General features: G+C 31.9%; 1 protein-coding gene across 1 annotated transcript; it reads right to left on the reverse strand.

Annotated features, from left to right (window-relative positions):
- Positions 1-10,846: 10,846 nt before the first annotated feature.
- Positions 10,847-14,968, reverse strand: LOC110800310 (solute carrier family 40 member 2). Its single transcript, XM_022005620.2, has 8 exons — positions 14,642-14,968; positions 13,634-13,784; positions 13,204-13,391; positions 12,114-12,581; positions 11,864-12,035; positions 11,527-11,664; positions 11,301-11,411; positions 10,847-11,091 (listed from the first exon to the last, which is right to left on the reverse strand). Exons 1-8 carry the CDS (start codon positions 14,764-14,766, stop codon positions 10,951-10,953), a joined length of 1,494 nt encoding a protein of 497 aa, XP_021861312.2. The 5' UTR covers positions 14,767-14,968; the 3' UTR covers positions 10,847-10,950.
- Positions 14,969-17,769: the final 2,801 nt, after the last annotated feature.

Raw genomic sequence — 17,769 nt, forward strand, 5'->3', positions numbered from 1 at the left:
ACCGATCTTTTTAAAAGTTTGTGATAAAAAGATTCGTATTCTCCGAGTGTATAGTAATTTTACTATGACACCAAGTTCGGTGAGAAACATTAATAAAAGTAACCCTTGTTAGTGAAAAAAGTGGACCTTATTAAGACACAATGTTACCCTTTAACAAAAACAAAAGGGAAATTTGTTAAAAAGGATCTTTTATAACCCAAATTTTGCGAGTAAGGACCTTATATAATTTTTTTTGCGAAATCACACCTTAATGTAAATTTTTTTGCGAGAAAGGACCTTATATAATTTTTTTTGTGAAATCACACCTTCATGTAATTTTTTTTTTGCGAAAGACAACCAAAAGTAAATTTCCGACATTGACTGAGCTTTTTCGGCCATTGACTTGCACGTGAGAAGCACGTGTGACTTTATTTTTCTAATCACACCAATTTTCCTCCAAAATTCAAGCTTTAAAACTTAAAGTTGAAAAAAAAATCGAAATAAAATCAAGTTTGAAAATTCAATACTCGGGAAAATCAATGTCTTTAGCCAACATAAGCCACACGTGCTGCTCACGTGCAAGTCAATGGCCGGAAAAGCTCAGTCAATGTCGGATACTTCCCTTAGGTCATTTCTCGCAAAAAAAATTACTTTAGGGTATGTTTTCACAAAAAAAATTATATAAGGTACTTTCTCGCAAAATTTAAGTTATAAAAGGTCTTTTTTTACAAATTTACCAAAACAAAATTGACTTTCACCAAGGATAAAAAGTGACCTTAAATTAAGGGAAAAACAACCTTACCAAAAGCACTGAAAATGCAGAAATCAGGAGTATTATGCTCGCAAATTGTGTAGACCAAGAAAATTTCACTTCTTCGTAGTTATTGCGTATACGTTTATCTTTCGAATAGTAACAGGCTCTAATTCTATGCCTAAAACTTGGTTTTAAACTTTTAATATATGCATCCTTTTCCAAAAAAAAGTAAAAAAGTATGCTCGCAAATTTGCTTGCTTTCTTAGAAAATAAGTGTACCAACTTCATTTTATCAATTAAAGACAAGTGTAAATGCCTAAATAAGGACCCACTTTCATCAATGAATTATATCATGTTGCATGCATGACCTTCATTATTGAGTATTGACACACACAATTGCACCCAAAAAATCAGTTCAATCAGCGCGCATCAAGCCCTCAACATAAGAGAAATCTTTCTGCTTACTCTAGCAAATAGCTTTCTCTTTTATTTTTCATCTAAGTAACAACTGCAAATCAGCAAAAATAAAATCAAAACAAAAGTAGTCAAAATAATCGAAAAGAAGAGCAAAACCTAGGAAATTGAAGAGATAATGGCAAAAATATGGAAACATACATGAACTTTATTATGTTCAATTGTCTTGAAGATCGAAAATCAAAAGCTAAGAACGAGGAGATTGAAGGTCGTGGTGAAGACTAGAGAGGGGGAAGCGACGAAGGAAGGTAGAAAGGGAAAGAGAAACAAAGGTAGTGTGTTCGCCTATGCATGATTTAAAATAAACGGCCTGATCTAGTTCAATTAGTCTGCTACATAATAAATTACAGTATACCTGCCCTTTTTTTTCGCAATTTGGATGGTGCAGGCGTGTGCACGTAGCTCTAGGTGCACCGCGATTAAAACGACCAACATTAAACACAAAACGCGCGTTTTCATTAAATTCCCAGGAAAAAGAACAATGCCCTTGAACAAAAGAACACCTCTGAACAAAAGAACATTAAAGGCTCTGTTCTTTTCAGTTATGTTTATCGCGTTTTTATTTGATTTTTGTTATTTTTGCGATATATATTCTTCTGGGTTTTATGTTTTGAATTCAAACTGTGAAGAGGAGAGAGAAAGTCTAGGTTTTCTAAAATGGGTTTTAGAGAGAGAAATTAATGAAAATCCCCAAAAATTCGTTGATTTTTCTGCTTCAACATCAAATTAAATTGATTCTTCTTCTTCAAATCTGAATTCTACAGCTGATAATCAGATTTTGGGAGGTAAATTTTCAATTTTGTAATAACAAATGGCATGTTTTGATGATTTTGATTTTGTAATAGTTGTGTTTTTGATGATTTTGACTATTTTGATTTTGTAATAATCGTGTTTTGATGAATTTGATGATTTTAATGAATCAAATTATGTAATAACACGCTGATTTCGTTGAAATCGTTGATTTTGAAGATTTTGATTATGTAATTACGATTTTTTCCAGAAAAGAACAGTTTTACGTATTAAAAGAACATATGCTCGAATGAAAAGAACAGTTACATTATGCTCGTATTAAAAGAACAGTTTCATTATAGTAGAAAAATAGACCATTTGCGTTTCATAATTTGTTCTTTTGTTTTATTGTGTTCTTCTTTTTTATTATTTTCAATATTATTTGCATTTCATAACTTGTTCTTTTTATTTTATTGTGTTATTTTTCTTGTTACTTTTTATTTATCCTTTGTTATTTTGATTGCGTTCTTTTTCTTGTTTTTATACATATTAACCTATTATTTTTCAGATATTATGAATAATGTGCTTGATAATGCATAACAGAATGATGAAAATGATGATTCCGAATCATATGTTATTGTGGGACAAAGTACTTGACTTGTTCTTTTAGTCTCTATATTTGTTCTTTAAGACTTTTCATTTGTTCTTTTCATAATACTCTGTTAAAAGAACAAAATAAAAACACGTGCACGGTTCTCATTATGCACTCCTTTAACAATTTTTCTTTTCTCCTTCTCTGTTCTTCAATTCTTTGATTCTACTTCCTATTTGTTCATTTTCTATTTTTCAGCAACTATATATATAATAATTGTACTTATGAGTCATAACCATTAGTCATTTTAGAAATACATTTTAGAGAGAGAGAGAGAGAGGAGAGGATTTATATTCTCTCAACATAAGAGAGATTTTTCGAGAGAGAAAGAGTGAGATGGTAAATGAAAGAGTAAAAAAATACATTTTCTCCTTATTCTCTCTCTAAAATTCCTTCTGAATGTTTCTCGTTTGTTGAAAATGAGTGAATTAAGAAAAACACTAGTTCAATGTTGATGCTCCTGATAAATGTTGATAAGTGTTTAAGGTACGTTTCCTTGATTTTTCATCTAATGTTCTTTTCGGATTGTTATGTTCTTTTTCACAACTTTATTTTTACTGTGTCATCAACATAGTTTGTTCTTTTATATCAACGTACATAGATTGTTAAAAAAGAACATATAATGGTTTGAAAAGAACAAATAACACTTAAAAAAGAACATAGTCTGATTCGTGGTAAAAGAACAAATATACTTTTTTTAAAAAATATAGATTTAGTTTTAAGTGCATCAAAAAATCGTCGTTTTGTCTTTTTAATTAGAACATAAAATCGTTTGAATAGAACAAATAACACTTAATAAAAGAACATAAATCTTATGTGTGGGATAAAAACAAAAATACATTTAAATAAAAATATAGATCTAGTTTTAAGTGCATCAAAGTATCGTCGTTTTCGTCTTTTTAATTAGAACACTAATTGGTTTGATAAGAACAAATACAACTAATAAAAGAACATAGATTTGTTGTTCTTTTCGTCCCTTTCATTCTGTTCTTTTGTTTGATAAGGAAAAAGAAAATGATGTTCTTTTTTCATGTGTTCTGTTCTTTTTTCTTATTTTATTGTGGTTTTTTTTTTGAGTTTTTGTTATTTTATTTTTCTTCTAATTTTGTTCTTTGTGTTTTGTAAAAAAGTTGTTGTTCTTTTTTATAATTATTTTGTGTTCTTTTTAATTTTGTTACAGTTTTTTAATATTTAATAATATTATCGATAATATGTATTTTTTTTTGTTTTTCTATTGCATTTTTCACACGATGTTCTTTTTGAAAAATAGTTGTTCTTTTTATAGTTATCAGGAGAGAGAATATGTTATTTTTATTTTTGTACATTTTCTTTAGTTTTTTGACATTAGTGTTCTTTTCAGGTTTAGTTAATGTTCTTTTTGTTTACTCTAGTTCTTTCTGTTTAGTTTTTTATGTTCTTTTTTGTTTTTTTGTTTTTTGCGTTTTCTTTTAATGTTTTTGCGTTTTGGTGCAGGTGCACGTAGATCTACGTGCAGGCCCCTGCACCATCCACGCGTTGTTCGCAATTTGGATGGTGCAGGCGTGTGCACGTAGCTCTAGGTGCACCGCGATTAAAACGACCAACATTAAACACAAAACGCGCGTTTTCATTAAATTCCCAGGAAAAAGAACAATGCCCTTGAACAAAAGAACACCTCTGAACAAAAGAACATTAAAGGCTCTGTTCTTTTCAGTTATGTTTATCGCGTTTTTATTTGATTTTTGTTATTTTTGCGATATATATTCTTCTGGGTTTTATGTTTTGAATTCAAACTGTGAAGAGGAGAGAGAAAGTCTAGGTTTTCTAAAATGGGTTTTAGAGAGAGAAATTAATGAAAATCCCCAAAAATTCGTTGATTTTTCTGCTTCAACATCAAATTAAATTGATTCTTCTTCTTCAAATCTGAATTCTACAGCTGATAATCAGATTTTGGGAGGTAAATTTTCAATTTTGTAATAACAAATGGCATGTTTTGATGATTTTGATTTTGTAATAGTTGTGTTTTTGATGATTTTGACTATTTTGATTTTGTAATAATCGTGTTTTGATGAATTTGATGATTTTAATGAATCAAATTATGTAATAACACGCTGATTTCGTTGAAATCGTTGATTTTGAAGATTTTGATTATGTAATTACGATTTTTTCCAGAAAAGAACAGTTTTACGTATTAAAAGAACATATGCTCGAATGAAAAGAACAGTTACATTATGCTCGTATTAAAAGAACAGTTTCATTATAGTAGAAAAATAGACCATTTGCGTTTCATAATTTGTTCTTTTGTTTTATTGTGTTCTTCTTTTTTATTATTTTCAATATTATTTGCATTTCATAACTTGTTCTTTTTATTTTATTGTGTTATTTTTCTTGTTACTTTTTATTTATCCTTTGTTATTTTGATTGCGTTCTTTTTCTTGTTTTTATACATATTAACCTATTATTTTTTCAGATATTATGAATAATGTGCTTGATAATGCATAACAGAATGATGAAAATGATGATTCCGAATCATATGTTATTGTGGGACAAAGTACTTGACTTGTTCTTTTAGTCTCTATATTTGTTCTTTAAGACTTTTCATTTGTTCTTTTCATAATACTCTGTTAAAAGAACAAAATAAAAACACGTGCACGGTTCTCATTATGCACTCCTTTAACAATTTTTCTTTTCTCCTTCTCTGTTCTTCAATTCTTTGATTCTACTTCCTATTTGTTCATTTTCTATTTTTCAGCAACTATATATATAATAATTGTACTTATGAGTCATAACCATTAGTCATTTTAGAAATACATTTTAGAGAGAGAGAGAGAGAGGAGAGGATTTATATTCTCTCAACATAAGAGAGATTTTTCGAGAGAGAAAGAGTGAGATGGTAAATGAAAGAGTAAAAAAATACATTTTCTCCTTATTCTCTCTCTGAAATTCCTTCTGAATGTTTCTCGTTTGTTGAAAATGAGTGAATTAAGAAAAACACTAGTTCAATGTTGATGCTCCTGATAAATGTTGATAAGTGTTTAAGGTACGTTTCCTTGATTTTTCATCTAATGTTCTTTTCGGATTGTTATGTTCTTTTTCACAACTTTATTTTTACTGTGTCATCAACATAGTTTGTTCTTTTATATCAACGTACATAGATTGTTAAAAAAGAACATATAATGGTTTGAAAAGAACAAATAACACTTAAAAAAGAACATAGTCTGATTCGTGGTAAAAGAACAAATATACTTTTTTTAAAAAATATAGATTTAGTTTTAAGTGCATCAAAAAATCGTCGTTTTGTCTTTTTAATTAGAACATAAAATCGTTTGAATAGAACAAATAACACTTAATAAAAGAACATAGATCTTATGTGTGGGATAAAAACAAAAATACATTTAAATAAAAATATAGATCTAGTTTTAAGTGCATCAAAGTATCGTCGTTTTCGTCTTTTTAATTAGAACACTAATTGGTTTGATAAGAACAAATACAACTAATAAAAGAACATAGATTTGTTGTTCTTTTCGTCCCTTTCATTCTGTTCTTTTGTTTGATAAGGAAAAAGAAAATGATGTTCTTTTTTCATGTGTTCTGTTCTTTTTTCTTATTTTATTGTGGTTTTTTTTTTGAGTTTTTGTTATTTTATTTTTCTTCTAATTTTGTTCTTTGTGTTTTGTAAAAAAGTTGTTGTTCTTTTTTATAATTATTTTGTGTTCTTTTTAATTTTGTTACAGTTTTTTAATATTTAATAATATTATCGATAATATGTATTTTTTTTTGTTTTTCTATTGCATTTTTCACACGATGTTCTTTTTGAAAAATAGTTGTTCTTTTTATAGTTATCAGGAGAGAGAATATGTTATTTTTATTTTTGTACATTTTCTTTAGTTTTTTGACATTAGTGTTCTTTTCAGGTTTAGTTAATGTTCTTTTTGTTTACTCTAGTTCTTTCTGTTTAGTTTTTTATGTTCTTTTTTGTTTTTTTGTTTTTTGCGTTTTCTTTTAATGTTTTTGCGTTTTGGTGCAGGTGCACGTAGATCTACGTGCAGGCCCCTGCACCATCCACGCGTTGTTCGCAATTTGGATGGTGCAGGCGTGTGCACGTAGCTCTAGGTGCACCGCGATTAAAACGACCAACATTAAACACAAAACGCGCGTTTTCATTAAATTCCCAGGAAAAAGAACAATGCCCTTGAACAAAAGAACACCTCTGAACAAAAGAACATTAAAGGCTCTGTTCTTTTCAGTTATGTTTATCGCGTTTTTATTTGATTTTTGTTATTTTTGCGATATATATTCTTCTGGGTTTTATGTTTTGAATTCAAACTGTGAAGAGGAGAGAGAAAGTCTAGGTTTTCTAAAATGGGTTTTAGAGAGAGAAATTAATGAAAATCCCCAAAAATTCGTTGATTTTTCTGCTTCAACATCAAATTAAATTGATTCTTCTTCTTCAAATCTGAATTCTACAGCTGATAATCAGATTTTGGGAGGTAAATTTTCAATTTTGTAATAACAAATGGCATGTTTTGATGATTTTGATTTTGTAATAGTTGTGTTTTTGATGATTTTGACTATTTTGATTTTGTAATAATCGTGTTTTGATGAATTTGATGATTTTAATGAATCAAATTATGTAATAACACGCTGATTTCGTTGAAATCGTTGATTTTGAAGATTTTGATTATGTAATTACGATTTTTTCCAGAAAAGAACAGTTTTACGTATTAAAAGAACATATGCTCGAATGAAAAGAACAGTTACATTATGCTCGTATTAAAAGAACAGTTTCATTATAGTAGAAAAATAGACCATTTGCGTTTCATAATTTGTTCTTTTGTTTTATTGTGTTCTTCTTTTTATTATTTTCAATATTATTTGCATTTCATAACTTGTTCTTTTTATTTTATTGTGTTATTTTTCTTGTTACTTTTTATTTATCCTTTGTTATTTTGATTGCGTTCTTTTTCTTGTTTTTATACATATTAACCTATTATTTTTTCAGATATTATGAATAATGTGCTTGATAATGCATAACAGAATGATGAAAATGATGATTCCGAATCATATGTTATTGTGGGACAAAGTACTTGACTTGTTCTTTTAGTCTCTATATTTGTTCTTTAAGACTTTTCATTTGTTCTTTTCATAATACTCTGTTAAAAGAACAAAATAAAAACACGTGCACGGTTCTCATTATGCACTCCTTTAACAATTTTTCTTTTCTCCTTCTCTGTTCTTCAATTCTTTGATTCTACTTCCTATTTGTTCATTTTCTATTTTTCAGCAACTATATATATAATAATTGTACTTATGAGTCATAACCATTAGTCATTTTAGAAATACATTTTAGAGAGAGAGAGAGAGAGGAGAGGATTTATATTCTCTCAACATAAGAGAGATTTTTCGAGAGAGAAAGAGTGAGATGGTAAATGAAAGAGTAAAAAAATACATTTTCTCCTTATTCTCTCTCTGAAATTCCTTCTGAATGTTTCTCGTTTGTTGAAAATGAGTGAATTAAGAAAAACACTAGTTCAATGTTGATGCTCCTGATAAATGTTGATAAGTGTTTAAGGTACGTTTCCTTGATTTTTCATCTAATGTTCTTTTCGGATTGTTATGTTCTTTTTCACAACTTTATTTTTACTGTGTCATCAACATAGTTTGTTCTTTTATATCAACGTACATAGATTGTTAAAAAAGAACATATAATGGTTTGAAAAGAACAAATAACACTTAAAAAAGAACATAGTCTGATTCGTGGTAAAAGAACAAATATACTTTTTTTAAAAAATATAGATTTAGTTTTAAGTGCATCAAAAAATCGTCGTTTTGTCTTTTTAATTAGAACATAAAATCGTTTGAATAGAACAAATAACACTTAATAAAAGAACATAGATCTTATGTGTGGGATAAAAACAAAAATACATTTAAATAAAAATATAGATCTAGTTTTAAGTGCATCAAAGTATCGTCGTTTTCGTCTTTTTAATTAGAACACTAATTGGTTTGATAAGAACAAATACAACTAATAAAAGAACATAGATTTGTTGTTCTTTTCGTCCCTTTCATTCTGTTCTTTTGTTTGATAAGGAAAAAGAAAATGATGTTCTTTTTTCATGTGTTCTGTTCTTTTTTCTTATTTTATTGTGGTTTTTTTTTTGAGTTTTTGTTATTTTATTTTTCTTCTAATTTTGTTCTTTGTGTTTTGTAAAAAAGTTGTTGTTCTTTTTTATAATTATTTTGTGTTCTTTTTAATTTTGTTACAGTTTTTTAATATTTAATAATATTATCGATAATATGTATTTTTTTTTGTTTTTCTATTGCATTTTTCACACGATGTTCTTTTTGAAAAATAGTTGTTCTTTTTATAGTTATCAGGAGAGAGAATATGTTATTTTTATTTTTGTACATTTTCTTTAGTTTTTTGACATTAGTGTTCTTTTCAGGTTTAGTTAATGTTCTTTTTGTTTACTCTAGTTCTTTCTGTTTAGTTTTTTATGTTCTTTTTTGTTTTTTTGTTTTTTGCGTTTTCTTTTAATGTTTTTGCGTTTTGGTGCAGGTGCACGTAGATCTACGTGCAGGCCCCTGCACCATCCACGCGTTGCTTTTTTTTATTATTATTATTATTATTAAAGTTTGTGTTAAAATTAAAGTAGTTATTCCTTATTACTCATATACACTCATATGTCTAGCTTCAATAATTAAATTCAATTTGTACTAGTATTTTATTAATCCATATCACAATATGCATCGCTCTTACTAAATGAATTAACAAGTACTTTCGATCAAATGAAAAGATACTCGCATTAGGGTTTTGATTTTGTTGTTAGCCCAAAATAAAACTTTAGCTACAAGCCTACAAGCAAATTAAGGTATGTTTCGTTTAGTATATTACTATATTCCGTATAATCTACGCAATTTGGATTATACACCCGGATGCACATGAGCACCCCGATAAACATTCATTGAGAATATAATGAACACGGAGAATGATTTCATTGTACATGTACAAGTGAAATATTTAATCTATATGTTCTTTGAATTTAATTTGTATTATATGTTCATTTGCTATTTGTTCTTTGTATTTGAACTATATGTTCATTTAAAAATAGGGTGCACAATGAGTATTATACACCCGGGTGCATAAACTATATTTTGTATAATCTATGGATGAGTGTGCTCTAATTAATTGACTTGAACTCCAATACAACTCTTTATTTATTCATTAAAATCGTTTTGATTCTTTGCAAAAAAGAAATAAAAATAAAAATAAAAAAATTGAGGACGAATCTTTGCAAACTTATCCATCCGTAAAGGGTTAAAAGATCAATGGCCATTCATCAATCATAGTGGAGTATACTTTTGAATTTAATAGGTAAATATGATGTTTATTTGCAATTCCAATCCCCACCCAAAAAAATGCGATTTATGCAGGTGAAGTACGTATTTTCTTTTTCCGTTTCTTTTTATTCTTTACGTTTGATATCAATGCAGAAGAATTTAAGCATATTAAAAAAATGCTTTGATTCCTTTATTTTTTTTTTTAATTAGAGGTGAGTGGAGTGAATGAATGAGGAATAGTGAGGTGAAATCAACATTTGAACATTTAATTAAACTTGGGCATTTTATTTTGTGGAGTAATGAAAGGAAATGTTTCAAAAGTAAAAAATAGAAGGGGGCAACCAAAATAAGATAGGTCAAGAATAAAAGGAAAATATGGAGTATTATCTTAATTAAAAAAGTCAAAATACAATGAAAATTATTATGTGGAGCCGACTAGTCGAGTGCACTATGCACTTAAAAGGGTATTTTTCTATCCATTGGTGGTGTATTTCACATTTTCTCTTCAGAATCATAAGGATATGCCTTTTTAAATTATAATAATATAAAAGGTAATTAACCAAATTATATTATTGTATATGCCTTTTTACGTGTTTGCCCTCGTTTAATGCTTATAGTTTACTAAGATAAAAGGTAATTAACCAAATTGTATTATAGTAAACTATAAGCATTAAACGAGGGCAAACACGTAACACAACTTCCCAAGTGCATGGCACGAAATAATTCTCCCTAGATAAAATTAGGAATATTAATAATTTGATACCAATGTCCCTAAAATGACTTGAAAGAGAAGTAAAATGAAAGAGCCCCTACAAAGCAAAATGCAGGCGCATCACTACCACTTTTTTCGCACACCAAAATGGATTTCACGTCGGACTGTTTTAGCCTTTAAAGTTTGAACCTTTCAACAGAAGACTGGGAACACATGAGACAAATAATTGACTCAAAAGAACAACAAATTTTATTCAACAATGTACAATTGTATAAACTGTTATTTTTACATTACAATTTACATATTTACAAGGCCAACTAGAACACAAGTTTAGGAGGATGATCCTCGGATTAATCGGTATAGCTTCTCGAAGTGAAACAGGTGCTTCCGAACACGCCATATGTACAGTGTGTAGAGTATTGCAGCCATTGTTACTACTACGAAGGAAATCAATATTAACACCCAAAAGTGCTGCAAAACAAGATTATAATCGTTAGAGTCAAATTCAGTCTATGAACGGGCACAAAGTAGTAAATTGTCAGAGTAATATCTATCTATCTATCTACAATAAGCACAAGTTATGCATTTTCCTGAGTGATTGCAACCTGATCGACTTTTCTAAGTTTAATCATAGTGCCCTTAAATTAAAGGCACAAAGCTAAGGATGAAATGATAGTCACCTTTGGATTAGGGACAATAACACCCATAGTATAACCTAACAAATCCATAGCAGACTGGATGGAATTCTGGACCCCTCCCACAATACAGCGATCAGAGTTTGGCACTTGATCCTGAAACCAACAACAAGTAGTGCTCAATTGGAAAATCATAGTGGAAATACATGAGCCACAAAGCATAATAGGTAAATCCTTAGATTGAATCTAGCTAGCTTTTTGTTCCCTTTACCTGCATTTGTTGGATGACAGCTAAATCGAACATCCATAACCCAATACGGGATGCTGCAACTCCACTCATTAACATATATGCAGATGATATGCCGTTTTTAACCCATATAGATCCAACACATATTAGGAGAATTGACCACTGCATGAATCATCACAAGTGTTTGGGAATTGCTATCAAATACTACTTCAAACAGAAAGAATAGGTGCTTTCAAATACACGTAGTAGGTGAAACAGATAAATAAAATTGAAGATTGATGCAGTAATTGTAATTGTAATTGTAATTGTAATTGTAATTGTAATTGTAATTGTAATTGTAATTGTTTCTATAGAGGCATACCTGAGACCAGATGGACCACAGCCCTGTCCTAAGAGTTGAAATTTTGGACTCTAAAATTGGATAGGTGAAAGTTGCTGTTATTCCTACAATAGCGCTTATGCCTCGAGCTATACCTATCAGATATGCAGGTATGCCTTCCCATTCCAAGGCAGCAGTCATCAAAGAACCAAAGCTGCACGAAGACCAACATCAAGTATGTCAATTCTTTAACCTAAGTCAATTATAACTTATAAGAGTTTACTTGTTATACCTGAGTACAGTAAAATACAGCAAAGCCAGGGCAAGTCCTGGCAGCACCACCTCTTGGTTTAAGTATACTTTCCAAGCACCAATACAAGGAAGTATTGACAAACACCCTAAAGATCGGGTTTCAAGAGAAGAAATGTCGCTTCTGTCCTCAATAGACAAGTTGGAATGCTGGTTAGAAAGAGATGTGCTTGGTTCAGGATCAGAGGATGCCATTTCCTTTCTTTTGCTATCTTTCCTATGTAAAGCTGGAATCCCATCATATACAGTGGTAAGTAGCCAGTATTCAACACACACGGAGATGACATTCCAAAGGGCGAAACATATAGCCGATGCTGTCAATGATACAAAGCTCACAATTAAACCTGAAACCACTGGAGCACATAATTTGGACACCAAGTCAATTCTTCTCAGAACTGAATTCAGTTTTGTTAAAACTCCAGTAGGCTGGTCTTCTGACATCACAACAACCCTGAAAAGAATTGCCGATTGATAAGATGTTCAACAACTACAATCTTAATTACAAAAACTTGTTATTTAAAGACATCAAGCTAAGGTTTGAAACATACGGCTTCTGACAAGTGAAGAATTATTGTGTGGTTATGTAATTTTATTGTTTGAAGGGGCACACCGTGTAAGTTAAAATGATTTTAACAAATAACTTTTTTTTATTGTTTTAGCGGAAATGATAAAGGTCGCAACATGCGACCTTTAAGCCGTGTCACAATGATGACATGGCATGCATACGTGTCATGATTTAAATTGGAAACTAAAATATTTAACTTATATAACTTATTATATATGTTTCATAAAAAAGTAGGAAAATCTTAATATTCTTATTTGTTTCCTTCTTTATCTCGAATACCTTATTTACATATTTTCATAGTAAAAATATTGTATTAATAGTAAAAATAATCTGATGACGCATAGCACACGTGGCGCCTATGTGTACCAATTAAATTCCGACACGTAAGATTGCGACAACTAAATGTTGTCGCAACTTGCGACCTTTATCATCACCCTTGTTTTAGTAATTACAACAAGAGATGTGCAGTTATGTAGTCTTTTCTCTTCTGAGAGAAAATCATGATCACCATTCTCTTTCAATAAGGATGGTTCCAGCAAGGGTTGAAAGCACAGCAACAGCTCCTGAGAGATAAGTTACCAAAACAAGTGAAGAAAAAACTATGCCCTTTAAACTCGAGTAGACCAGTAAAATAACTACTGCGACTCCAGCGATTATAAATGACAGATTCTGTGATATTGTCCAGATTTGAAGAACCTGTAAGCAGAAAAGCCAGATACACACTTCATATCTGCTACAGTGGATGAATAATTCTAACATCAAGTGTTTGACTTTTACTTTTAGGTTCTAACACCAATTGTTGTAATTTTAAACTAATACAAAATCAGATTCTTCACTAAGAAATGGCATCTAATTTGTTTCCATGACTGAATTTTATGCCAGAATTTTCACCCACTGAATTTAATAAGTGATTGAGCATGAATATGAGTCTAACGAACCTTGATATATGTCAGTCTGTTCACCCATTCCCCAATAATAGGGCCAAAGAGTGCAACAGAAGCTGATTCTACAACTCCATATAGAGCAGTAAGAAGCAATGAGTCCGGCCAGATGTTAATCATGTATAAAGCCACAGAGAATTCCCACATCCTGCAAATATGAAGATTAAACAAAACTTCCCTGAATAGAGCACCAGAACTTTGCTAGAACATAAAATAGCAGTTACAAAGTCCGCAGAAAGAACTGATCTAGAATTAGTAATACCCCTCAGAGAATTTCCAAGTTAAAGACGAATATGAAAATCACATAATCATCCTATCCTGCAATCATCTATTCATCCATGTCAAATATTAAGATCATGACCTCATATTCAATCAGGTTTATATAATCACTATGATCTCTTATCTAACCATTACATTTGACACATCGATTTGCACGTATTGTGATTAACTGACCTCCTAGAGCCACCATTTCAACACGCAAAGTACTCAAGTCATACTCGATCAATTAGTAGATGACATATTAACACCAACACAAAATGAATGAAGAAAAAAATTTCCATTTTGGAGATCATTCAAGATTTCAAGAATCCAATTAAAGTAGTAGTTTACTACTTTTGCCAACCTCTAAAGGAAACAGAAAGAACACAAAACAATCTAGTCAGAAAGAAACCTTTATACCCTCATTATAACACTAAACCCTCTTTTAAAAACATACTTTTACATAATTCCTCAAATTATTACTCTTTCATCACTCCCAGCTAGTTCAAGGTAATAAGTAAATAAAATACTTCACACAATCAATGAGCTACAGAGTAAAAACTAATTCATCCGAAACCAAAAAGGAATTTTAGGTTGTCCGTTTTATTTTCTTACATTATCAACTAGGTGAAACTAAAATCACCCATATTCCAAAAGGCAAATATCACATAAAAAAGGTTCAAAATTGCAACAAACAAATGACCAAAAGAAATCCCAACAAAGAAAGAGATATAAAAAGAAGCATACCTGGCACTCCATCTTGATAAGAAGTGCCCAATATACAAACAACTAATAAGAGAAGTTGGCAATGGATCATTTTCTGGGTTAATCAAACACTGTCTTGCCTCTTCCTCTAACTCCGCCTGATCCATGTTTTCTTGGTAGCTTCCTGATTTCTAAATTCCAATCTTTTGATGTTTCTTTTTAGTGAAAGATATGATTTGGGGATTTCTTATTACAGAATAAATACAGATCAATTTCCGCCAAAGTGATGTTTTGTGCAAAATGGACAATACAATTTCGTAATTTCCAACTTCGGGCTCTCAAGGTTAACTAAGTTATTGACTGACCCCATCATAAATAAATAATATCCATACAGTGATACAGATTTTTTTTAATATATATATATATATTTTTAACATGGGACGGCCTCAACGTTGATTTGTTTTGTTGGGTACAGTTCGTACGAATGTACAATGATGACATTTACCAATAAACAACAAATTTGTCTTTTGTACTAAGAATCTTAGGTGAATGGATCATGCTGCTATTTTTCAATTGGCATCTTTGTTGACGAAACACTTGTAAAATCTGTATTCATTATTAAAGAACATAGGGAGAATAGCTAGTTATTCGAATCCGACTCGGTCAAAACTAGTCAAATCTCGACTCGAAAATTAAACGAGCGATTTCTTTCAATATTGCACAAAGATCCATTAATTCCCAAAATACGTTACTTTCTTAATTAATTCCCACCATACCGTCCACGTCAGCATATTGAACCGATTCTTTTTTTTTCAAAAAATAATCAATGCAAAACCGCTATCTGAGATAGCGGTTTATAAAGGTTAACCGCTATCTAAGATAGCGGTTTCGTATTTAATGAACCGCTATCTCAGATGGCGGTTTAGTCTCAACACATATCAGCCTTCCAGGAGCAAATTCAAACTATCAAAATCAAAACAAAAAAACCCCGCTTTTTTCTCTTTCTCTCTCTGGAGCTCTGGACCTTATGTCTTCTTAGCGTCACCACCGGCCGGCTCCCGTTCTGCCGGCCGCCGAGCTTCTTCCTCACCCTTCCTCCGGTCGTCGAACATCTTCCTCACCCACCACAGCCAGCCTTCACTCCTCATTCGCACCCTTCCCCCGTTGCTCCTCGGTTGCGGGAATTGTTCCTCAGCCTTCGTCGGTCGTCGCGTTTGTTCCTCACCACCACAGCCGTCGAGTTTCGACCTCACCACCACCGGCCGTCGGTACCGGTAAAGCCCTTAAAATAGCCTAAATTCACTTAAAATAGCCTTAAATAGTTTCAAGTCACCTAATATGGATTGGTATTGTAGCATCACCAGACACCTCATTACTCCTGTTACACGATCACCCCCCACCACTCATTATCAACCGTCTTCATCTGATATTATTTTGATAAATTAATCCTTGTTCCATTTTCATGTATAATGTTTATATTCATAACTAATGTTGAATTCTAATTATTGTTTCACATTCTTTTTTGTAGTCACATGCATTGGTTGATCTTGCCTCAAGATGCACTCGAGCTGTGGATTCTGCGCTAGAGCTACCTCCCAGTTTGGCCCTTCCTCTCACTCTTGATACGTTACGCAATTTGAGTTCCTCTTGCATTGAGACCTTATCAAGAGTGGGGCAAGACCATATCCTCCAATAATAAGATTTAGCCTCGTCTCAGTGTACACCCGACACCTCCTCCACCTCACATGTTTCACGAGGGCGTGGTTTTCGACCACCACGTGCACGCCCTCCACCACTTACTCCTCCTCTACGCCCTCCAGCACCACATTCTCCACGTCCTCCACCACTTAGTCCACTACGCCCTCCACCACTTACTCCTCCTCTACTCCCTCCACCACCACCTTCTCCACGCCCTCCATCACTTACTCCTCCTCTACGTCCTCCAGCTCTTACTCCTCCTGTTCGTACTGCATCTCCGCCAGCATCACAAGTTATTTCATCTCCTCCTTTGCAGCTTCTCACTTACCGGAGACAAAAGGATTGCTCTAATAGTTTTCGACCCGAGCCAATTGCCGAGGAGGATTAGTCCTCATTTTCATCGTCCGAGCATGCAAAGAAACAACGTAGAACTTAGATTTGAGCTACATTAGAAACTTTTGTGTAATCTATTGTTCTTTTTGCTAGTATTGGAACTTTTGGGAACTTTTAGAAACTCATGTGTCATTATTGGAACGATTGAACTTTTGGAACGATTGAACTTTTGGAAATTTTTGGAACGATTGAACTTTTGGAAATTTTTTGTTTGCACTCTTCTATTTTGTTGCCTAAGTGTTATGGTTTGGTTGGTTGGTATGATTTGTGGAGGTTGTTGGAGTTGGATTATAGTGGTTGTTGGAGATCTTGGAGTTGTTTGCAGGTTGTTGGAGTTGGACTATTTGGCAGGAAGATCTCATCCCATTTTCTGGCTGAACACTGCAAACTGCAAGGGTTGATGCAGGGTGCATACTGAACCGCTATCTGAGATAGAGGTTTAGTACTGAACTAATCCGCCATCTCAGATTGCGGTTTAGTAACATTAACAGCTGTCTGAGATGGCGGTTTAGTTCTAAACCAAACCGCTATCTCAGATAGCGGTTCAGTGTTGAACCGGGAAAAAAAATTAGTTTTCTCTCTCCCTTGCTGACGTGGACGGTATGGTGGGAATTAAGTAAGAAAGTAACGTATTTTGGGAATTATTGTATCTTTGTGCAATATTGACGGAAATCGCTCAAATTAAACGAGTCTAGTCGAGTCGAACAACTCGATACTCGACTCGAAAAGCTCAATTTATTTATACATAAAATCAAAGAAAATATTTTGTCCCACTCTGGTAAATAAGTAAGGGGAAATAGAAAGAAAGAGTTATAAATATAATTGTGAAAGTGTTTTAATTCACTTCCATTAGACTTCCATTTAAGCTTATGGACATACGGAATATTAATTTGGGATTGAAACTCGAGTTGACTGGAATTTGATTCGAGTTTTCGAGTTGATTTTAAGTCGAGTTTGAGTTTTCGAGCCAATTTCGAGTCAAATTTGACAATTTTAAGCTCGCGAGTCGATCGAGTCGAGCTTGACTTTGGGATTTCGAGTCGAGCTCGACTTGGCTCATCAACATCCATAATGGAGAG

Source organism: Spinacia oleracea, chromosome 5 (assembly GCF_020520425.1).
Source record: "Spinacia oleracea cultivar Varoflay chromosome 5, BTI_SOV_V1, whole genome shotgun sequence".
In the NCBI taxonomy this organism is placed as follows: domain Eukaryota; kingdom Viridiplantae; phylum Streptophyta; class Magnoliopsida; order Caryophyllales; family Amaranthaceae; genus Spinacia; species Spinacia oleracea.